Source organism: Abramis brama, assembly GCF_963993115.1.
Source record: "Abramis brama genome assembly, chromosome: 22".
NCBI lineage: Eukaryota > Metazoa > Chordata > Actinopteri > Cypriniformes > Leuciscidae > Abramis > Abramis brama.
In genome coordinates this window covers 29,734,852-29,761,008 of record NC_139984.1, presented here as the reverse complement: position 1 = coordinate 29,761,008, position 26,157 = coordinate 29,734,852, and the positions used below count along the sequence as shown (strand labels likewise).

General features: G+C 36.6%; 1 protein-coding gene across 1 annotated transcript in view; it reads right to left on the bottom strand.

Moving 5' to 3' along the window:
- Nucleotides 1-26,157, bottom strand: part of quoa (quattro a) — a gene marked incomplete at its 5' end in the record, with an annotated part of 65,235 nt that overhangs the window by 26,861 nt on the left and 12,217 nt on the right. The window contains one exon of the mRNA XM_084098660.1: nt 14,763-14,924. Coding sequence (XP_083954786.1) covers nt 14,763-14,924 — 162 coding nt within the window. The remainder of the gene's footprint in view (nt 1-14,762; nt 14,925-26,157) is intronic.

The following is a 26,157-nucleotide window of genomic DNA, read 5'->3' as shown; positions in this document are numbered from 1 at the left end:
TTTAATGGCCATTCACACCATTCATATCTAAATGATAAAGTTTTAATAATCATTCTAATTTTTGAGAATAGCAAAGTTCAAACCGTAACTGTAAAGATAACACAGAGCAACAATATTGTTGGAATCACTTTCAGAATGATTTTTCCAGCCAATCAGAATACTTCTGACTCTAAACTGCTTAGAATAGACAGAATGTCCATTAAAAAAGAAAATTCTTCAAAATAATGCACTTTTAACTTTCATAAAAAATAAATCAACTTTCCATTTCTGCTGAGATTGCAAATTACAGTTGCTTTTTAGTGACTTTACAGTATTTACTGGTGTGATAATTTCAAGCAAAAATTAGAAATCTTTGAGAATAGATTACCTTCATTATTATTATTATTATATTAATAATATACTATTGCTCCTATACGATTGAATCCAGCTCGGATAATTTCTCGAGTTTTATCTTGTGTGGGATAGCAAGTGTCTGATGTGAGAATGGACACGTATGTGATACTGGATCTGTCCTGCCCGATATATTTCTGACTGATCCGCATTTATGTCGAGTGAGAAACCGACGCCACGTTTGAGGACTTGCTGAAATATTCTTGCAGCGACCTCGAATCTCCTCTGACCTCAGCGGCCATCCATCAAATCACATGACTGATGTTCTGTGTGTGTGTTGGGATATAGGAGTGATTCTTGAACACTAGTGTCCAGTTTCTCTCTCATACGCAGAGACACTCAAATATAAACAATATCCTATAGCACTGTAAAAAAATAAAATAATAATTATTAGAGTAAGTTTGATAAGAAAATACTATTTCAAACTTCACATTTAGTTTGTGTTACTTGCTGTTTTAGCAATTTCTGAGTGAAAATGGTTATTACACCAATTTTATTTGTGTCAGTGAGTGCATATAATAAATCCAGTCACTTTAGTGACGGACTAAAACAAGAACAGATTTCCATTTTAACTTCGCACTGACTTTCAGGGTTTATACGTTTCAAAGTAAAACCTACACCAAATGTTTTTTCATAGATTTTGTTGATAAAATTATTAATTGAGAATTAGATAACAAAAAGTAACTCTGTTATGTTCCTTAATCACGTGTTGGAGCAAATGTTTGCATGTTTATCCAGGCCAGTCAGGCAATAAAAGAGCATTCAAGCATCTGATGCATGAGGAACGAGGCGCTTGACTTTCCTCAGAGGAATGTCATGCGTTATGATTCACTGTTGACTTACAACACGGTCTAAAACTTCCATACATGCCATGAAGTGATTCTATAAAATGCCACAAAGTGTCATATTGGTTTTCAGAATGAAACGGAAGTTTATAAATTATCTCTTTGCATTATCATTCAAAGTTCATGACATGAAGTCACAGGTGCAGAAGGTTTGAATACAGAACAAAAAAAGTTACCGTACCATTCTGACCAGACGACAGCGCCTCTCCAGTTAAACCTCCATGTCAACTATCTCTGAAGTCCCTCTGAAGCAAGTAAGTGATTTATGTTGTTAAGCGGATCCATCCATTCTGTCCGTGTCTGTCTAAACTGAACACTGCAGGACTCTGATTCCTCTGTCTGTCTGCTATGTCTTTGAAAAGGGGCTGTCCACAGTTCAGAGAGAGAGAGAGAGAGAGCCCCTGTTATCAGGGATTTCCTTGTACTTTTAAAAGTAACGTGCCACAATAATGACAGTGACAACAGTTAATTTCTGTTTTGTTACTGGAAGCTTCTTTGAAACAGTCTGTATTGTTTAAAGCGATGTATAAAAACAAAGTTCTGTCATGAAACTCTAGTTGGTGGCGGCTGATAGGTCTTTAACTCAATCTGCTTGCAATCACATCATTCTCTATAGGGCACAGCTGATTGGTTCCTGCTGTATCAGTAGCCAATGAGTTCACGGCTCAACATTCAAATACTTGGTCAGCATTTGCTGTAGCAGTTGCAGTGCGCTTTCAGAAACCCTCCACCTTCCCCAGCTCCACCTGTATAGATCTGATACGGGTAATTCATGTATGCTGTATTGTACAGCAGCAGCAAGTCCCGTACTTGCTCTACAGCAGCAATAACAGCAACAGCAGCAGCAATAATCTTCAGCAGCAGCAATAACAGTAGAAGCAGTGTAGCAGATCTATTTCACCAAGACCAAACATATCAACATTGTCATATTCATTACCATGCCAAACACTCCAGAGTTGTCATGAAAGGACAACGACTTTAATGCAAAGTCGTCATGAAATGGCGTTTGCAATGCATTTATTTTCATAATGTGACAAATTTCACAGTGAAATATGATTATTTAATGAATATTTAGTGCATAAAAAAATGTAGATTTAGTACAATAATGTAACATGATTTTCCCCATCAGGATTTTATAGAACTTTGAAAAGTGATCACATTAATAAATTATATATATATATATATATATATATATATATATATATATATATATATATATATATATATATAAAACTTGCATTTACATTTTGATAAAAGATTACAAAAACTTTGCAGCAATGATTTGCAATAACATCAAGAAATCAAGAAAAATAAGGTTTATTTTGACTTCATGTTGACTGGAATATTTCTTTATTCATTCAAAAATAAGTCCGTTGTAATCGTATTTTCCATGTCGGTTGTATCAGCTGCTAGTTTCAGTACTTTCAGCTGATTTTCTGAATCCAGTTTGAAATTTGAAACAAACGAAGGTTCAAATGAAAAAACATAAAAGGTTTTCAAGAGAACGTTTGATTCAATGAACTTTTGATTTGAACTCCGCAGAGAACTTTTGATTCTTTAGAAAACCATCGTATTACTTGTGTTTTAAAGAACCTAGAAACCAGTGTGCTGATCTGAAATGAAATGTCAATATCTATAATTAAACATTTAAATCTTTTTTTAAATTTCCAATGAACCATTTAAAGCCAAAATGTTCTTGATGAAAAGGGAGTTCTTTACTGCCAATAAATAACTAATTAACAGACATTTATCTTTGTAAAAGTTGATAGTTAACAGATTACCGTTAAATACTGTAAAAGTTTTAATACAGTAAAACTTAAAGTTGTTACCATATGTAAATCCGTGACTCAAAGCGAGACATAGAACCTTGTAAAAGCAGTCGAACGGTTAACAAGTGCAAATCAACAATGATCCCTCAGATAACAGCTGACCACAATCACAGACCTCATGAGAACACACAGACACATTCCCCAGAACCACAGCGTTACGTAACTCAGTTACTCATGCAGCCAAGACAAATCATATGCTTACTTGCTAAATGCAATCAGCAAAAGACATGCAAACACAATTTGTCATTTAAGAAACAAAAATCTGCCATATAAACCACATACACACAGAAATACTAATGTTAGCCGGGTTGAGAGAGAGAGAGAGAGAGAGAGAGAGAGAGAGAGAGAGAGAGAAAGAGAGAGAGAGAGAGAGAGAGAGAGAGAGAGAGAGAGACGTGCTGTAGACGCACAGCTCGTAATTTCTCTTCATGCTGAGTGAGAAATTGCTGTTCTCTAGAGATCCATTAGATAAATAGCAGTTAAAGATAGCAGCCATTAAACCGGCCCGACCCACTCAATGAGAGAGACAGATGCGTGTGTGTGTGTGTGTGTGTGTGTGTGTGTGTGTGTGTTTAAATGATACGGAGAGTTTAGACACAAGCAGGAAACTATTATTGAAGGGTCTTGACATCAGATAGTGTTAAATGTCTATACTATGTGTACAATATGAATGAAAGTGCCCCTATTATGTTATTTTAAAGACTCCTAATTTTGTTTTGGAGTCTCTTACAACAGGTTGACTGCATCCAAGGTCAAAAAACACTCTTAATATACATTGCAGCATCAGCCCTTTTCTCACAGTGTCTGAAACGGTTCAATAAAGGATTCAGTCTCTCTAAACCCCTTCTTTCCAGCTATATTACAGACTACATAAGGCGATATCTGAAAAAGCATAATAGGGAGACATTTAATTATTTTATATAAAACATTGGAATAATCATATTGATCCATAATTCATAATCATTAAGCTGTAATATATATGATTTGCTACTTCATATTTTAGTGGAAACTGTGATACAGTTTCTTAGATGGATTATTAGATGAATAGAAAGTTCAAAGAACAGCATTTAAACAGACATCTTTGTAATATTAAATGTCTTTTGTGCATCAATTTAATTCACCCTTGCCTGATAATTTAAATATATGTATATATGTATATATATGTATATGTATATATATATATATATATATATATATATATATATATATATATATATATATATATACTGACCCCATTTTTTTTAACAGTATAGTGTACTTCAATAGCAAGTAGCAAGTTTTTTTAAAGGAATGAGCTCTATCAGCCATTTCAAGGGGAAATGTTTGCATGTAGAAATGCATCTAGTAAATGTTTGCTTTTATTGCAACTTGAAGTGAATACTATGAAATGTTAATGCAATTTAATTTAAACTAATTTGATATAATCAGTTGGTAGAAAACAGTGTTTTCCTCTAGCCTGGAAATCCAGACCCAAATCCGAAAGATTAAGTAATAAAAATCGCCCAACTCGAGGGGCGGCACCAAGCATGCATTTGAAAATCTCAGCACGCAATTGGATAACACTATGACCAATCACTGTCATGATTGCGCTGATCATCTGTTTAACTCGCCTTTGGCCCGCCCATATCATATACACCGATGTGATTGGTGCAGCTCGGCTACAAGGGCATAGTTAATGAGCATCATTACTCGACGTCAGAGAAACTCGCTGAGCAAATTCAAATTGTGCTCTCGCGACAACTCTGGATTTCTTCGGTTCCATCACCTCAGGCAACAAGAGTTCTTTTAAAGGATTTTTTATGGCTTTTACACACACACACACACACACACACACACACAAAAAAAAAAGATTGTGATGCTTTTGTGTTGTTGACAGCAGATGAATCGGCTCTGTTCACCCTACAGCAGTGCATTAAAGCTGATCACTGGTCCCACACGTCTGAGAACATCTAAACAGTCGTAACCTTAACAGAGGAAACACTGACTGATGCTCTTTCCTCTCTCTCCAGCACGGACTCCTCCGGGGAACCGGGAATGCCACAGCGCATCTCTGAAACCTGATCCGCACGGGCGAGAGCGAGAGTTATGCGGCCCGAGGCGTCTGGTCGTGCTGGTTTGACTGTCCTTGGCCTCGTGACAAATTCACATTACATAAGAATGTAAACTGAAGTGAATTGACAACAGCGCTAAAGTTAGTTCGGCTGTAACCGGGGAGTCCAGACGAATCATCCGTTAAAGAAACAGCGAGAAACTCAATCGTTACTACGATGAAGTTTAGTTCTTTCACATTTGACAATGATTATGTAAATGGTGTGTATCATAGAAAAGACTTTAGATAGCCTAACTATTTTTTTTTGTTGTTGTTGTTATATTTAGCATTCTCAAGGAAAAGTAAACAGGGCCATTCAGAATTCATCATTGTTATGTAAGTGTTAGTATGTTTTGCAAAGAGACTGTATAGATGTCTTTAAAGGGTTATTTCACCCAAAAAATGAAAATTCTGTCAGTAATAATCACTCTCCCTCATGTTGTTCCAACCCCGTAAGACTTTCGTACATCTTCTGAACACAAATTAAGATATTTTGATGAAATCTGAGAGCTGACTCACTCCTCCATAAGTTTCTAGGTAATTGCATCTGCCGGTCCAGAAAGTTAGTAAAGACATCGTTAAAATAGTCCAAATGACTACAGTGGCTCAACCTTAAGTTTATCAAGCGACGAGAATACTTTTTGTGTGCAAACCCCCCCCAAAATAACGACTTTATTCAACTCTTGATTTTCTTCTGTGTGGGTCTGAGTGAGTTCACGAGAGACACGACGCATGCGCGAGAACTGAGGAGATGATGCTCACGAGCATTTGATGGGAAAGTGTGAAAGGTAAGCCATTCATTTTGCGGCATTGGTAAAGCACTTTTACGTTTTCTCGTTGGTTTCTCACGATTCAGACATCCAGGAAATGCACACATCGAGACCCTCATCTTCTCAGTTCTCGCGCATGTGTCGTGGCGCTCTCGTGAACTCACTCAGAGGCCCAAAATAAAATAAAATAAAAGCAACAAAAGTGTCACATTTGGCATCTTGATGGGGCGGTTGAGTCAAAACAGGGAATTCTGTTGTCATCTACTTGCCCGTACCCAATTATTATGATTTTTCTTTTTTTTGCAAACACAAATAATGATTTATTCATGTTTGTTCCTCACAAACAGCATTCAAATGGTGCATTTAAGGTAAGTTCTTGTTTTCTTTTTCCTATTCACTTTTACTGTATGAATAAGAGAAGCTTGAACATTCTGCTAAATATCTTCTTTTGTGTTCCACAGAAAAAGAAAGGTTTGGAATGGTATGTAAATGGTGAGTAAATGATGCCAATTTTCATTTTTGGGTGAACTAACTCCCCAAATCATAATAATTTTTCTTGTTTAGAAAGATAATGACTCATTAACCCGTTTCTGAGAGGGTCACCCAATGCTGCAGCAGGTGCAGTGTGACGTTCACCGCGAGTGTTTGGATGAGAAACAGTGTGACTGGTCTAATCAGAGATCCGACTGTAGTTCCTCACTGTTGATGAGTGCACAGATCTGAAGTCATAATCCTCAGGGATGTTAATGTTACATGCAGTAATGTAACAGACGACGGGAATGTTGCAGTTATGCATCTGCCTGCTCTTGCCCGGACAATCGTTTGCGCTCGTTAAATTACCCACCGAGAGACGTGTGCTATTTTCAGTCATGGTGAGCAGAAGCACTCGTCTATCAGAGATTACTTGAGCTGTTTAGCATGGCCAATTTTCACGTAATGATATCCTTCACAACATCCACATGCGGTTGTGTGGCATTCTGGGATTTGGTGTCTTCTGAGGTTTAGTTTTGAGATTTTCCCTGAGCATGAAGGAATGTTAATGATGAAATCATCTAAAATCTGATTATTATTACTTTATCACGCAATTCTTCATTTTATTTAGCAAAATATCTCACCATTCACTTGTGTGTTCAGGTTGCACTCAGTCACCATTATATGTTTGGTCTAAAACTCGACTGCTTTCATGTTTTGCCGCAGGACAGCAGATGGAAGTACATTTTCTGTCATCTTTGCAGGACTGTGATATGAAGAGTGTGCAAAGTAACATATTTTAGCAACTCTGTAAAAAGTGAATAGCACATAACATACACAATACTGGTATAAACATGAATATCTATGGGTTCAATATGCGTCACATGACTAAACTTACGTCATCGTTTTCAAATCGTTTTCAAAGCTCTCGTTGCTAAAAACAAAAACAAATCCGTGTGGACGGAAGGCCAAAACAGAGAGAAAAAGATGCAGAAGTGTTAACAAAACCTTTGTCAAACCAACATTCATAGTCTGCCTTTTCTTGTTAAAAATGACAGTTACATGAATTGATTTGAATTCCAATTTATTTCAAATCTCCTACTTCACATTCTAATTCAGAATGCAACTTTGCATTGGGTTTGCCGCCTCAATTCAAAATCGAGTAACTGAACTGGAATTTAAAAGGCATTCTAATTATTTCCTAGTCCAGCTTTTTGGAGGGAAATGACAACAAAAAAGGGAATGTTTCGTTACTGCTCAGTTGTTCTGTGTCCTTTATTTACAGTTAGTCTTATATTTGCCTCCACACTTAAATACTGCTGTACTTCTCCTTCAGAATGACTTGTAGATGCTATCATGGGATGTCATCTTCCGCTTCCGTGTATCTGAAGGCAAATGTTACGAATTCCTTCCTGAGAGCCTCGCCAAAGAAAACGCTTTAGTTCAGTCATTGAACTTACAGCAGCTTCAGCTGTAAATTTACTGGAATTGCATTGGCTTATAACTTAATTTACGTACAGAATATGTGCTGAACATAACTAAAATATATGATATAAGTCACTCCGCTGCATGTCATGCCCTTTAACCGTGACTAAACACACAATACAGGACAGCCTCAAGTGTCTTACTGCTTCATTTATAAATTCAGACTATTCCAGAACCGCCTTTGAACTCATTTCATGTTCTCGGATCATTTTCACTTTTCATTTGCATATTAATGTCACGTCTCAATCCCATGATGCTCTCTGCTGGTCCCTGTGACCCCAGACAGTGACGACTGTACAGCTGCGTACACAAACAGAGATGAACAGCTGAGCCGCTCTCAGACGCCACCTTCACTGCTGAACCGCATTCATACCGCAGACATGAAGACAAGAACAGCTGAAGAACTGCTGTCATCTCTTCAAAGGGAAATTGATAGATCATTCTGATTTGTGGAGCTCTGTTTAGTAGATTGTGGCCAACCATTATAATGAAAAAGACGATTGTGAAATTTTTTACACATATTCTCCATTCTTGCAGCTCCTCTCTTCCCAGTCTGTCAGTAACGCTCTGTTTACTTCCTGTCTCTATGAAGCCCCTCCTTCTGAAAAGCACACTGTGCTCTAATTGGTCGGCTGGATCAGTGTGTTGTGATTGGTCAAGTGCTTTGAGTGTGTGTAGGGAAATGTCCCACTTCTTACCATAACCACCAGTTTCAACACACTACTAACTAACTCAACCAGGCCCCGTCCCTTTATTCTGCATATGAATTATTTAAATGAGGAATATTGTGACGTGTTTGTTCCCGGAAGAAAACTCAAGACTACAATGGAGGCGTTTCAGGGAGTTCAGAAACACTGACACTGATATAGAGAAGAACTTCTGCTGGAGGGACTTTTCAAAACTGATTGCTGATCAAACAGCAACATTACACACTAAAGTAAGATGAACATGTAAAAAAGAAAGAAAGCATAATAGGTTCTCTTACGCAACAGACCAATCAAAGCAGCATACAATTCATACTGTCACAGCAGTTTTGTTGAGTGTGTTGAGTGTGATGTTCTTGCTCAAGAAACTGGCCTTTCATAAAAAATGACTCTCAAACCACCACTGCAGCAGAATATTTCCATAGACACAGGCAAATAACAACGTTAAACCGGTAGGATCATATGGAATAATATATGACAATTAAAAAAAAAATCCAAGTCCAGCAAAAGCAACATGTGAACAGCTGAACAGAAAGCCAAGTCTAAATATCGCAGTCTGCCATGATACTAGTTCTCACAACTCAAACTTCAGCCGCACACCGTGTCATGATAAACCTTTGCTTTATCCTGTTATATAATGAAGCCTCACTATCATTTATTTACAGAAGATCTAACAGCCTCCAGGGGAACATTTTATTCTCTTCTCATCTTGTCTCGCATTTTTCTAGTTCGAGATGATACACTATGCTGTCGTTTGGTTTGGTGTTGTGCTGTTTTCTCACTATATATAATTGAGTTACTTTAAGTCAGTTTTAAGGGTGTTTATCGAAATAAAGCTGTTTGGTTCCCACAAGCGTGAGAAATTAATTTGCAATTAAATTAATATTTTTGAGGCAACTGTGGCTGATTATCACTGATGTTTTTGTCCCTCTACATTTTCTTCTTTTCCAACACAAGAACCTCTTATTATCAAGAACAATTTTGTCTGTTTAAATGTGATGAATTTGATCCGAGACGCTGGGCTCGGAGAAGCGGAATAGAGAATGATTGGATGCATTTTGGCAGTGTGAGGTTCTTGATGTGCTACATTACTGTTTTTTTTTGTTTTTTTCTCATCAAGGATACATTCAATTGATCAAAAGTGTAAAGACATTTATAATGTTACACACACAGTTCTTTTGAACTTTCTCAACATTAATAATAATAATGAATGTTTCTTTGAGAGAAAATATTACAATGATTTCTGAAGGATCATGTGACACTGAAGACTGGAGTAATGATGCTGAAAATTCAGCTTTGATCACAGGAATAATTTTTTTTAAAAAATATATTCACATAGAAAACAGTTATTTTAAATTGTAATAATATTTCATAATTTTACAGAATTTATCAAATAAATGCAGCCTTGCTGAGCAGAAGAGACATATTGACATTCCATATGTTCTTCATTGGTTCTTCAGATTAGTGTTTTAGTTTGGTTTATCTATGAAACCAGGCTGTAAAGCTGCTGTTTTTACTGAAGTCTTTACATTTTTGTATCATGTCATTTGTATTTGTTTAGCTGCCTCTGTTTTAGTAGATGCACTAGTAGTCCCACACAAACTGCCTCCTGTTTTACTATTAAATGAACAGAGACTAGGACCAAATCACACATTCTCTTGAGTACATACTTATTTTGAATAAGTAATTACTTTGCGAGTGCTAAAAAAGTATGTTCTATTTAGTATAAGCTGCATCACTTCACCTCTATTCACAAATCCTCTTCCGCTGGCTCATGGGATAGTGTCCATCATATGCATATTTCACCGAAAGTAGTAGGTCATCTGGGTCTTATTCCCTACTCTTTTATGAGAACTATGAATTTGGACATGGTTCTTTTGTCACATACTGTTTTTCGCCTACTATATAGGATGCGATTTCAGATGCGGCCTATGTTCAGAAAGGCATTCTAAGTATTTCTGCAGTATAGTTTATGAATACTGTGCATGTTCTGTGCAATTTTCTGCATGCATTATAATATCTCTTTCTTAATTTGACTAATGAAAGTGAAGACATTTTTATACAAACACAGCTGTGTGGACTTCCTACATGATAACTGGATGGCAACGAAATGACAGCAGATGATGATTTCAGCATACTATTTGAAATGGTTGCATAACGTGTACTCCTACAAATACTCTTTTTAAAAATAGTGTTCAGCATACTGTGCAGTAAGCAGAAGGCTAGTATTCCGTTCCCATCATAGCTGAGAGCAAGAGGGGAAAACGGGAGAGACGTTGCTGACACGGAATAGGTAAAAGAAGCAAACGGCACACAAGAGCGATCAATCGCCATTATCCTGGACAGAAGCGCTCTCTCTGGGAAAAGAGATGAGTTTCTGAAGACACATTAGTGTGTAATGTACCTTCACTGTGTCATAAACAAACAAGCGTCTTCACAGACAAACACACAAGGCATTTTCTCGTTTTACTGACTACAGCGAGGTATTGTAATGAAGCTTCAAACTCAGGATCACTGATGCGTTTGAGTGTCTTGAACGCTTCTCTGTATAATGGAATTCTGTATATAGAATCAGGCTTCATTCTGGGTCATTTATTGTAAATAAGCATTGCAATTAGAACTACATGATAAAAAAAAAAGTTGCTGCCTTACATTTTTTTTTAAGTATACAATCAATGTTTGGATGTTTAAGTAATTTCAACTTAAATTACATTAAACTGACTTAAAAATTAAGTTGAATCTTGTATAACTTAAAAAAAGTTGAAAATTGCTTAACTTATTTTGATGAGTTAAGCAATGTAATAACATGTTGTCGTAACTTATTGGTCATATAATTTTTTTTTACAGTGTATAAAGGGTTTTACAGCTTGATTCAATAAGGGAAACTATTGAGTTCCAAAAATAACTTTTCAATCTTGCACTGTAAACCCGAATAAGTTAGCAGAACTCAAAAAATTTAAGGCAATCGATTGCCTCAATTTTTTTAAGTTTTGAAATTCAAAGTTTAAGTAAGCAGAACTGGCAGATTTTAAGTTTGTACTTAAACAAGTTAAGAGCAATTAAAATCAGAGTACACTATTTCATACATTTAACTTAAAACCTTCATGTAATCTCAATGTGAACACTTTCATTAGTATTAACTTATAGTTTTAACAAGCTAGCTTGCTAACATACTATTATGTTATCATGCTAACAATAATATGTTATACAGCACTTGCTGCATGAGTGCAACAATATAAAGATTTTATTTGCTCTCAAATCAAGCTCATGCACCACTTGTCACCATGATGGTAACTATCCTAAAACCAACATTAACAGAAATTCTTCTAAATTAGCATAACAAAACATTAATCAATACTCAATCTCCCACTTAACATTAATCTTGCACAAAAAAAACATTATATTACACTTAATTTTAGCATGTACTCTCCCATTCAAGTGCCATCGGCAAAGCATGCTGGGAAATAGACATCCCAGCCGTTTCAGTTAAACTTAAGTTTATTTAAATTAAAATAAATAATTTCATAAAACTCAAAACAATGAAACAGTTCAGTTTACTTAAAATATATCAGTTCTGTGAACTTGAAAGAAAAAGAAAGTGCTAAATACTCATAAAAGTTAATTTGACTGAACTAATTAGTTTAATTTAAGTTTGTCCTACTCAAACCAATTAATTATTTTGAGCGTTAGGGTGTGTGTTTCTTATGAAAACTATCGTGCTTCAAAACCAAAATCAGGAGATCTGTATTCTCTAAAGAACCAATAACCAACTCAAGCTCCCCAAAAAATGGTTCTTGATCAGAAGAGGGTTAATTCAAACTAAAATGCTGCAAAGAACCAATGAGGAATGTTTATGTAAACCTCAAGCATTTTGATACTGAAATACTAGATGCTAAGAAAAGTTTAGGGGGATAATGAGGTTGTTTTTGATAAATTTATTCTCGTCATGATTAATAGATTAATTTAATACATTATATCATTTACTTTTAACAATGGACCCTTTTATACATTTCTGTGGTTCTCAGAAGCAGAAGTCATCACTGCTGGTTAAACTTCTATAATGGAGAATGGGAGATGGCAGCAAATATCAATTTTGCAAAAAGTTAAAATCCAACTTTTAAAAAGTTAAAAAAAAAGTTAAAAAGTGTTTCCATATATCAAGACATTTATTACATGGGTTAGAAAAGAGAAAAGATTCAGTGAACAGTTCTAAAAAAATATATAAAAAAGCAGATTGTCTGAATATTATGTTTCTACTGTAAATCTGATATAAATGGTTCCCATTTCTGTTAACCAAACATGTTTTAATCTCTCTGAATAGTTTTTTAGGAACTTTGTCAGGATGAAGATGCATTTTTGACCCAGAAATAAAACCTGATGCAAACTGACTTTATGTAAACATGATCTTTAATGAACTTCACAAATACACCGTATGCCAGTAAACATTATTTCAGCAGGTAAAGCATGTGCAGTGAATAATGACCCTGATGCAGGAGTGAGTGAGAACCTGAGCCGATGCTTCTCTCCACCTGTGCTGCTCATGTCAGCGAGAGGCTATTTCTGACCCTTCACTCCAGGACACTTTAACTGCCCCAGTCCCTCCTGTCAGAACCTCCAAGAGCTCAAAACACAGGCAAATCCTGACCCTTCGCTCCAGGATACTTTAACTTCCCCGGTCCCTCCTGTCAGAACCTCCAAGAGCTCAAAACACAGGCAAATCCTGACCCTTCACTCCAGGACACTTTAACTGCCCGGTTCCTCCTGTCAGAACCTCCAAGAGCTCAAAACACAGGCAAATACTGACCCTTCACTCCAGGACACTTTAACTGCCCGGTCCCTCCTGTCAGAACCTCCAAGAGCTCAAAACACAGGCAAATACTGACCCTTCACTCCAGGACACTTTAACTGCCCGGTTCCTCCTGTCAGAACCTCCAAGAGCTCAAAACACAGGCAAATACTGACCCTTCACTCCAGGACACTTTAACTGCCCGGTTCCTCCTGTCAGAACCTCCAAGAGCTCAAAACACAGGCAAATACTGACCCTTCACTCCAGGACACTTTAACTTCCCCGGTCCCTCCTGTCAGAACCTCCAAGAGCTCAAAACACAGGGGCAAATCCTGACCCTTCACTCCAGGACACTTTAACTGCCCGGTTCCTCCTGTCAGAACCTCCAAGAGCTCAAAACACAGGCAAATACTGACCCTTCACTCCAGGACACTTTAACTGCCCCGGTTCCTCCTGTCAGAACCTCCAAGAGCTCAAAACACAGGGAAAATACTGACCCTCCACTCCAGGACACTTTAACTGCCCCGGTCCCTCCTGTCAGAACCTCCAAGAGCTCAAAACACAGGGGCAAATACCGACCCTCCACTCCAGGACACTTTAACTGCCCCGGTTCCTCCTGTCAGAACCTCCAAGAGCTCAAAACACAGGGGCAAATACCGACCCTTCACTCCAGGACACTTTAACTGCCCTGGTTCCTCCTGTCAGAACCTCCAAGAGCTCAAAACACAGGGGCAAATACTCATGTGCCCAAATATCATCAGTGAAATATCATCACGCTTTAATTTTCTTTTTATTAGTCACTCAGTGGGCAAACTGTGACAATGACACTGACAGCATTTAATCATTTAGAATATAACAAACGTAAATTCTAACTAAAGTATCATTACAAAACTGGAAAGAAGAAGTAAACTAGTAAACATGTTTTGGTCATTAACAACAGCTTTGTTGACAATTTAAACTGCCACAATATTTTCTGTCATTTACAATAATTGATTTTATGAGTTTAACTGAATCAGTAAATAAATTAAAAGGTTGAGAAGGTTCAATTAACTTTTTTGAATACTGGAATCAGTTTGATTCGAATACTTGCACAATTTTCTTGTGCACGTTTCACTAACAAACAACAGTGCACGATGCTTAAGAAATTATAGTTTATGAACATTCAAAGAAGTTGATATTCAAACATTCGCATCTTTAGATGTTTGTAATTTAATGTGCTGATCTTTATATGGCTAATGTTTGCGGCGTAATAAGATTCCAAACACTTTCGCGCGCAAACAGCAGATTCTGATTTAACCTCCACAGTTTGAACCCAAACAGCTCTAGAACATCTTTAACACCATCATAGATGAAATGCAATAATCACATGAATAATTTCAGATGCGCGTCTTACCTGAACTGCGCTTTGGAGACTCCAGTTCTCTGCGTGTTTCACTCTCGAGTCGAGCGCGCCGGTCAGACAGACAGACAGACGGACAGACGGTGTGGGAATGTGAAAGCGAAGCTCGTGACTCTCTGAACTCTTGATCAATAGTGATGTGGATGACAGCAGCTGCTGTTGAGGTCCGGGTCTGTGTCAGTCACTCACCGCAGGGCCGAAGCGTCTCCAAACCCGCCCGAGCGACACCGGTGTCCTAAAATAAACTCCTGTGGTGGGAATTCCGCTGTAGTCCTCAGGAAAACATCTCGACCGCTGACAAAACACAGCAAATAACAGCAGCAGCGACTGAGAAGCGTTTAGAAACCACAGTCACGAACTCACAGAGATCGTCATACTGTATATGTCATTATATCATTATAGATCTTTGCAAATTCATTAGGCCTACATTATGTATAGGCTAAATAGTATCATTATAATTATTGATGATAATGAGGCTTTTGGTGTTTAGCATTCTGGATTTTTTTTTTTTTTTTTTTGTAGAATTATACATGATATATATGTATATTTTAAATATATCATTAATTTTGTAGAATTATATTTCATTCATATATGGTATATATAAATAGATTTAAAATAAATAATAGATGTTTGATAAAAATATATAAACAAAACAATCAATTTATAGGCTAATTATTGTCGTAATTAGGTTTTCAGCGTGTTGGAAATGTTTTTAGAAGTTTGTTGAGTTAATGTCTCATAAAATAAATAATGTGCAAAAATTTGGCCCTATTTTCCCCCCAGTTTATTTGTAGGCCAGTTTTGTCTGAGGAATTTGTCCCACATATCAACTGAATTCTTGATGAGTGACACATCTTGAGCGCTCTGGACTCAACAGCACAAACAAAGATCTCTCAAATGACGGTTTTGTTTGTTTATAATGTAGTTCGGACTAACAAGCTCTTCCGTCGTGCTGATAATAATGAAAATAGCTGATGAATAATTTAAGACCTTCTCGTGGGAAAATGCAGAGCAAAGTAGGCTATTCAGATCATGTTTAGATCATAAACTGCTTCTTCTCTTTTATTTATTTGATCATAATTAGTCTTCCAGCTACAAGTTTACAGGGTTCATACAAAGTATGTAGGCTATGACGAGAAATAAAGATATAAAAAAACAAATAAATATTGTTTATATTAGGCTATTTAAAACATTGACAAAGCTATGTAACATTTTCCTCCTTTAAAAGTAGAATTTGTATTTTATTAAAGGGTTAGTTCACCCAAAAATGAAAATTCTGTCAGTAATTACTCACCCTCATGTTGTTCCAGCCCCGTAAGACTTTCGTTAATCTTCAGAACACAAATTAAGATATTTTTGATGAAATCTAAGAGCTGTCTCAGTCCTCCATAGGCTTCTATGTAATTTCATTCTGCCAGCCCAGAAAAGTTAGTAAAGACAGTGTTTAAAATAGTCCAAGTGACTACAGTGGCTCAACCTTAAGTTTATCAAGTGACGAGAATACTTTTTGTGCGCAAAAATAAAATTCATTATTCATTATTCAACTATTGATTTTCTTCTGTGTGGGTCTGAGTGAGTTCACGTAGTGTAACAGCGCAGCGCTTCTGGGTTGTACATCAGAACGTAGGCTCACTATTGGCCAGTATCACACGCATCATGCATCATGAGCCTACGTTCTGACGTACAACCCAGAAGCGCTGCGCTGTTACACTATGTGAACTCACTCAGAGAAACACAGAGGAAAATCAATAGTTGAATAAAGTTGTTATTTTTGTTATTTTTTTGTGCACAAAAAGTATTCTCGTCGCTTGATAAACTTAAGGTTGAGCCACTGTAGTCACTTGGACTATTTTAACGATGTCTTTACCAACTTTTCTGGGCCGGCAAGTTTCAATTACATAGAAGCCTATGGAGTGAGACAGTGGAGTGAGACAGCTCTCAGATTTCATCAAAAATATCTTAATTTGTGTTCCGAAGATCGAAAGTCTTACGGGGTTGGAACAACATGAGGGTGAGTAATTACTGACAGAATTTTCATTTTTAGGCGAACTAACCCTTTAATACATTTAGTTCAAGTTTTCTCCATCCTCCTGCGATACATTAAATGTTCCAGTAGGTGGCGCTATGACGTCACACGTTTGATCTGTCCTCTAATGCTGCAGTGTAATTAACATTCATCTGTGTCTGTAAATGTGTCAGTGCTGTGATTGGTCAATGTGCTGCACACCCTTGAAGCTGATTGGCAGATGGTGTTCATTAAACAAATCTCCATTCTTAACAATGATAATGTAATGGTATTGATTATATAGTGAATGATTGCAGTAGATGGCTTTTTATGAGCAAACATAAACATCCAGCTTAATTCTGTATATTTTCCCATAACCTCCAAAGACAAACAGTCATAAATCCTCTCAACACGTCTCGTTTTTTTTACTGCATCTATAGTCTTAAAATATAGAGGCTGTCTGGCAGGCCTGAAGGGAATGTTAGAGCAAGTTCTCCAAGAGAAATGGAGTTTGTTTTATCTTTATCTCTGTTTTACTGAAGCTCATGACTGTATGAATCACAATGTATTGATCAGATTCAGGTCATTTAAACACAACAGAGCTGAGAAGACACAATGCAATCTGACTGGAGCATATACCTATATTTGAAATGTATAGTTTAAAAATATATATATATATATCATTTTGTATTCATTAAGATTATGCTTGTGAAGAAATAAGTTCACTTTTTAGCATACTTTTTAAAAGAGTTTGGAAATATCCTTAAGTGCAAACTGAGTGTAATGTTTTCAAACACGTAATTGCATATTAATTGCAGTGTGACTCAAGTATTAAACTATCGGCTTTATGATTTTGTCTTATATATTTGTCTTAGATAATATCTGAAGGCCCTTCAATACAGTATATTTCTGATACTTCTAAAATGACAAAGTTTATTTACATAAACTAGGAGTGACAGTACAGTCAAAATTCTTATAAAAACTTAATTCCATAGATCTAATAAACAAAATTAGTTTAATACCAATGACAATATGCTTAAAACAAATTATAAAAACGTATAATAATTAAATTTCACAATTCTAATAACCAAAATTAGTTTATTACCAATACGAATATAGTTATTTTTTTTAAATAAAACTTAAAATAATTAAATTCCATAATTCTAATAACCAAAATGTGTTTATTACAATAGCAATATAGTTAACTTTTTTTTTTAAATAAAACTTAAAATAATTAAATTCCATTATTCTAATAACCAAAATTATTTTATAACCAACTTTTGGTCATTTTTTAAAATGGTTTTTGGCTCACAAAAAGTTGTGCCAGGTAAATATTTTAAAATATTTTATCATACACCAGTTATATTCCATATAAAAAAAAATGACTTAAGATTTTATAAATTTACATGGCTTTTCCAGACCTAGAAATTATTACATATCCATGACATCCATTTTCTTATATAAAAATTACAGTGGTTAAGAGAATAAATTAGGAAATTAGCATCTAAGATTTAAATGAAGGATTTGAGCTTTTAGCTTGTTTTATCTTATTTTAAATCATTTTAAGCCATCTTAAAATTCGTTTTCTGAGGCCCCCTAGTGGCCAGAGACAGTGCAAAAACTCCCCTAGACTTGCACTGACAGAGGGACTCATGTCATATTCAGGATGATGTCTATATCTGCGGGTTTGAACAGTACATCCGACAATAAAGCACTGATTTCACAAAGCATGCTGTGAACAAACATAGTGCCACATTACAATTAGCATTACGCGTTCATATTCGGTTCAGAATATTCTCTGAAATTCTACCCATAAGCCTCTACTAATCCACACAAAAGCCTCCATAGACTCGATGAGAAAAGTGGCAAGCTGTCCTACTTCAGAACTGGATATCATCCACACATTGTCAGAGTTTAGACAAACACGTGAGTTTGTGACCCTCGACAGAGAACCTTCCCAGCAGGCCTTGAGGTGGAGCTGTGGAAAGGTGCAACTCTCTGCGGTGTGTTTTTCACGCTGTTGGTGTGTTCAGATTGTATTTAGCACAATGTGGTGAGTTCCTGCCAGCTCTCTGACACCCATCTGTGTGTGTGTGTGTGCTGAAGGCTGGATTACGTTACTGACGGTCCCTGGCACACGCCGCACGCGTCTACGTGAGCCAAGTCCACTGGGAAGCTGCTCTAGTTCTGGTTTGTGGGAACTGGGAAGTGCGTGTCCCGGTCGCGCTTCACGCTGAAGGCTGCTGGGATATAATTGATTTTTGTGGACGAGGTTGTCAAGTAAACTATAACACACAAATGATAACCAGAAACATTTATTTAAACAAAATGCCATCAAATGTAATCGGTCACACAGGAGATTCATGTTTTTTTTTTACTGTAAATTCTAAGATTATTGGCCTAATTGTTTTTACTCCCATAATCTGTACATTTCACAGTAATAACAATATCCTATTAGATCTATTACAGTTTTTCCCCATCATATATAGTCATGGAAACCTGCTGTTTACCAATGAACAGGCTTTGTAGCATTTTTACTGCTAAAATTACAAGCATTTTTACAGTGTAGGGATCTGCACTTAAGTACAGTGGAAGTTTATGAGGAAAGACATGGTTCATACATTGCGTTTTGTATGTTAAAAAGAGGCTAGTGTGATAGAATTGCTTGCCATCCTTGTTGATTGTCTTCTAATATATTTCGCTTCTTCTTCCACTCTTAAGTCTATGGCAGCCTATAGAACTGCTTGCGGGAAGGTTATTAAATTTGGCACACTGATAAAGGACAGTCTGAATATTAACCAAAGCGATTTCAGAGTCTCTGACTCAATCCCTCTAGCGCCACCAACTGTCCAAATTTGCACTTACGTTCATGCTAATAACTTCTGAACCATAGGGGCTAGAAACAAACTTTTTCTCTGATTCCTTGGCTCAAGACGATTCGATTGCATCATATGACGTCACTTCCGTCATGAAAATTTTCCCGCCGTTTTTAATTTTCAGACAAAAACTACTTTTTCGAACTCCTTCAGACCATGCCGAGTCAAGTTGATTCGTCAAAACATTCTAAAATAACAAAAGAAAGAATTCGATGAAGAGCACACGACATTAACATGAGGTTATATCTCTGCAATGCTTTGGCATATTGGTTGTGATATAACAACCATGACCTGAGGGTAACTGCACAGTTTCGGTGCAGTGCCACCTAGTGGTCAGGATATATGAAAAATTGACATTCTGCTTCCAACTTCTGAACAGTTTTGCCAAAAATCACAAAACTGGTCTCTTTAGATTTGCTGCAGCATGCCCAGTCGAACAATACCCAATTTTCCCATTTTGGGCTTGAATTGTTTGTAAAATGCTATATTTTACGAACGCATTGGTGTTTCATTATGAAACTTGGTATGTGTCATCGGCACCATGCCCTGAAGGTACTGAAAAAGTTGAGACATCGCCACCTTGTGGTCAAAGGTCAGAATGAAATTTCCAAACATGCTAATAACTTTTGACTTAATTAGCCTATTGTAATGAAACTGGTCTAAATAGATTCCAGTTGGTCTGATGCTCCCAGCCATGATGGCATGACTTGTCATGCCGCCTTTGTGCTTGGCCCCCTAATTGCTGCTTGCAGCTATAATCAATTTTGTGACTAACCATGGTAAACATTGCAAGAACACCAGAAACTGACTGCTTGCATAGAAGAAAATGGGAACACAGGATTTAAATCAGTAAAAATAGAAGTTTATATACCATGACAACAGCAGTCCTATTGCTAAAATGGGATATTTACACCTCCAGTAACATACTTTTTTTTTTTTTGTCAATTTGGTACACCATAGATTTATACTGTAAATATATTACTTCAAGTAATTTGTTCTTGTAGTTCAACTGTTAGACAATGGAGCTAGTAATGTAGGCAGTGAACATCAAGACAGTTTACTATGTTTTGAAAAAGAGCTTATTGATTTTTATTTGAACCAATAATTTCTGTGGTTGCAAAGGCTTTCTGAATGTTTTAATATGTTGCTATGTAGTTGCTTGAGGGTCCAGTTGCTATGCGATTGCTATGATGATCTATGTGTTTTTGTGTGTGTGCATTGCTTTGCAGTTAATAAAGTGTTCTAGAACATTACAAGGGTATTGCTAGTTATACACTGCTAAGTGTCAAAAGTTTGGGATCAGTAAGTTTTGTTTATGAAAATATCTTTTGCTCACCAAGGCTGTATTTCGTCTGATTGAGAATGCAGACGAAATGCAGATCAGTTTTCAAATGTAATATATTTTGAAATCTAAATTATTCCTGTGATCAAAGCTGAATTTTCAGCATCATTACTCCAGTCTTCAGTGTCACATGAACCTTCAGAAATCATTCTAATATGAGTGTTTTTTTCTTCCTCTTCATGTTTTCAGGATCAAATCTTTCGAGGAACCTTCCCTGCATGAATGCGTTCAAACGCAGCCCAGTGAACGCATCAGTTCAGAGATGCACACAGACTTCAGTTACATTATGAAGGCAGCGTTCAGCCTCCTGGTAAATAACACTGATGAATAAATGGACTCTAATGTACTACACTTACCTAGCAAGGGCAAATTTACTCCGGTCACTACTAAAGATCACACTGCACACTCTGCGGCTTCTCCTACAGGTCTGTGTCATTTAATTCCAGCCCATTAGAGCCGCACTCTTAATAATGGAGCAATAGGCAGTTTGCTTAGATTAAAAGCTTCCCTCTCAATATAGGGTTATAATAACAGAAGCGCAGTCCAGACCGCCTCTCTCGACGCTTGCATAATGATCTGCTTGCTGTAGCGCTGTGTCTTTCTGTCCAATTCACTCATTTACTCAGCTTCATGCCCTTTGCACGGAATGCCATTAGTATTATTATATTCATAAAATCCTCATTATATTACATAATTGGGGACTCATACAATGAATTCCACAATTATATGTCATATTCTGTAAAAAAAGAAAAAGTATTGTGGAGAGATGTGGTGAAATTGTTGTCCTGTAAGTGCCGTTTCTCTAAACACTACATGATCCAGTCAACATCCTTAGAAATGACTTGAGTTGCAAAATAGCACGATTATTTTCAGGAAAATAAATCTTAATTCAAGTTTATTTGACTCACCCTATTAACAAATCCTTTTTCTCTTGTAAGCAGACATTTTGTGAGTTTTATGCTTAGAACGTAAGATACAATAAAAAAAAATATACTCTCACTGGCCACTTTATTAGGTACACATTGCGAGTACCGGGTCTGACCACTTTTGACTTCAGAACTACTTTATTACTTCATAGGAAAGCTGCTGGAAACATTCCTCAGAGATTTTGGTCCATTTTGCCATGATAATATCACACAGTTGCACACACAACAGATTTTTCGGCTGCACATCCATGATGCGAATCTCCCGTTCCTCCACGTCCCAAATCTGCTCTATTGGATTGAGATCTGGTGACTGGAGGACGTTTGAGTTTAGTGAACTCACTGTCATCGTGATCATGAAACCAGTTTGAGATGATTTGAGCTTTGTGACGTGTGTGTTATCCCACTGTGGTCATAAAGGCAAGGCAAGGCAAGTTTACTTATATAGCACATTTCATACACTATGACACAGAAAGGAATAAAAATAATCACAAAATAAATGCAAGGAAAATTAAAACAGTTATAAAATCAATTAAAAAAGTAAAAAGATGATACATAGGTAAACTTCTCATCTGGCAAAACACCGGTGTATCATATTTTACTCTGAGATTTTCCCCATGGTGATTGTACTGTGTGTGTGTGGTGTTGGACACATACAGGGATGGACATGGTCACCAACAATACTCAGGTAGACTGTGGTGTTTAAATGATGCTCAATTGGTACTAAGAGACCCAAAGTGTGCCAAGAAAATATCCATTACACCATTAAACCTCCAGCAGCCTGAGCCGCTGATACACGGCAGGATGATCCATGCTTTCAGGTTGTTATTCTCTGAATGTTTTTTTTTTTTTTTTGTGCATTGCAGAGTACAAGGTGTTGTAGGTCATTAGCATTACCATGTCATTGCTAAGGTGTGTTTTCTGTTTTATTGCATGCCATATGAAAATTGTAAGTCTGACTGCAGTAATAGCTCTCCTCTCCTCAACAAGACACATGTTTTGAGGCCAGCTTCTGCTGAATTATGCAAAAAATTCGAACAACTTAAACGTCCTGAAATAGAGCAAACGTAACACCCGCCACAGGAACCCAAACAAGACCAACGGCCGGGGCGTCACATGCCTGTGATGTCAGCACATTTCCACAGTCACGATTGGCCGAGCTCAGCGTGAAAGGGGCGGGGTGATGCTGGGTACTGAGAGGTCTTGCGACCCCTTTTGCTTATTTTAAGCCAAAAACGCCTCCGCAAATAAACTGCCCCCACCGAGAGGAGTAATTGGTGTAGTATCTCCCAGCACTAGCATGAGATAATGTCTGCGTCGCACTGCCAGCGCTCCACAGGACAGACCCATTTCCATGAGCCACTGGGCCAGAGCAACACACACTCCAATGTTAATGACCTACAGTTTCAAACTCATAAAAGAGATAGATGTTCTCCTTTTGTGTGGGCAAATGTTCACTTTATATCTGTCAGGATGGCTTTTGAAAAAGGATCTTTTGTGGAATTATATAAAACGAGGGCTGGGCGTTGACACAAATTTCTCGATTCGTTTTGATTCGATATTGATTAATTGGGGCCTGTCAGGTTGGCTACAGTACATGGCAATTTTCCTACAACTAATGCTGTACACTATAAAGGTATATAAAGGTGTATAAAGGTGTATACCCAGTATACATTACTATAATATTACAGTTTAAAATGAACTGATTTGTAGGCTACTTACATTTCTGTCATGTTGACTCTCGGAGTGTTTGGCAGGGTAATGGATATGACAATGTTGATATGTTTGGTCTTGGTGGAATAGACCTATACACTGCTTCTACTGTTATTGCTGCTGTTGCAGAGCAAGTACGGGTGAGTAATTTACAATGGCTTCAAACGCGGCTCAACCAATCAGAAACAAGTACAGGAGCTATCTGATTTAAGTCAATTCTAGAATGATTTTTACAAATAATTGTATATTTGAATAAACTGCTATGTTAAGGCACTTTTACTCAAACAAAATGAACCTACTTTCTTTTTTAAATCATATTAATCTTTCATTTTGAAAGGGCAGTTTGAGGAGAGACAGAAAGCAGTCAAATATGTACTTGAACTCAATGCAAAGGCAAGGTAAAGTATCTATTTTTATATCCAAGATGGTAACTTGGAGGTAACTTAGTATACTAGTTTTGAAAGGTTTATCGTTAAATAATGTGTGCATGCATTTCACATACTATTTTTTGTTTTATGAAGCAATGTTATAGTATACAGTGTGCTAGTATTCCATTGTTGAAATAGCCCATATGAGTACATGAGTGATCAGAACATTTTGATAGATGATATTTGAACAGTGCATTTATTTTTATGCAGACAGCAGAGGCTGCCGTCTCCTCGTGGGACCAAAAATAAATACCACGGTAACATTTATTCAGTGCAGGACTAGTTAATGATTAATGCGCACACAGCAGCAGAGGTGATTCGAGCGGTTTCACTGTGAACAGAACGCTGTTAACTTGTGACGAGCATGTCTAGTTAATCTTTAATGTAAATCGCATTTCTGTAATTGTAGCGTGCTGATGTGACATGTCATGTTCCCGGAATCTAGTCGTGTGTTTCATGAATTACTGAAGAGGTGAACCAGCTGCTTACAACAAATGAATGTGGATTACCCTTTCTGTGTTTCTGCTGGTTAATGTCGCCCACTTCTTCTGGTCTGCAAATGTGGTTTGGGTCCCTCCTTCAGTGCAGGGTTATTATAGTTAACTACAAATAAAACTGAAACCAAAACTACACAAAAAAAATTACTTGAAATAAACTAAACGTTAACTGAAATAAAATAAAATATAGAAGAAAACCAAGGCAACATTTCTCATTTACATTTAGTTTAATTTGATGTAAAATAACTAAAAACTAAAAATGAAATACAATTAATAAAAGCTATGACTACAAAAAAAATACTAAAACTTTTAAGAAAATTAAAACGAAAACAGATTAACAAATTAAAAATAAAAACATATTTAAAATATTAAATAGTATATAGTAGAATAAATAAATAATAATAAATAATAATAAATAATAGTATCTCATACTTTAATTCTTAAATAACACTGTTCAATTTGTATCTGTGGGATTTCTTCACCTGTTTTCTCGTGCGATCAACAACACACATGATTTGAGGAATCATTCACATCTGAAGCATAGATGTAAACGCTGAAAGATGTTTAAAGGGGTCATGACATGGATTTTTTAAATTATTTTAATATGTTCCTTGAAGTAAAAAAACCCCACATATGCGGAAAAACGATTATTTTCAACCCTCATTCTGAAATGAATTGCTCCATTAAGGCTTGTCAGTGAACGACCACTCTTATGATTGGCTAACGTCACTGCATAGGAAACAGTATCAACACTCATTGAGCTATTGCACCTGAGTGAGTGTTTTGAAAACATTATCCATATAAAACCATAATTTACAGAGAATTATGCATAATTAAATAATTTCATAAGCATTATGAAATAATTTACTCACGGTTTGTGATGCAGCTGCTGTCAGATTTAATACAGTCTCTGCTTCATTTGTCAACAAAGGTTTATTTGCGAACTCTCCATTACACTGTGCCTCGTTTACAAAACAATCTGAAGTCAAATGCTCCGAACAAACATTTAATCTTCCGACAAGATTAAAAATAAACCATCCTCTTGTTTCTGACGCTGGGATCCTTCTGAAGTCTGTATAGAGACACAAATGAACTGTTTATTTGGTCGCATTAAAAGCGAACGTTCTTTCACTTTTCCATTTGATCACAGACTCAACGGGTATCATTACGATATCCAGTGTAGACAGCGTCACTGATTATAATGGGTTTTATTTGCTTTTGACGCGACACAACCATCCAGTGTTGGCAAATGTCAGCCGTTAAGTGACTGAACATCAGTGGGCGGGGCCTATAGTGTGATGATGTATAACTATTGGTGGATGTCTTGCTTTGGAGGCAGTCATTTGCAAATGTATGATGTCACAGATCCCTCAATATCAAAACGAGCCGTTTTTGGAGTTTGATTAAATAAAGGCTTTGTTTATTATGAGGACGTTTTAAGCTCTGAAACTTGCAGGATGTTTAATGGTACAAAGACCTCTCATATGTCAGAAGATCAAGGCAAATTTGATTTCGCATGTCATGACCCCTCTAATACTGTATGAGCATCAGTAATAGTGTTACATAAAGAACACTTTTTCTTGAGTATTTGCCTAGATGGAAAGT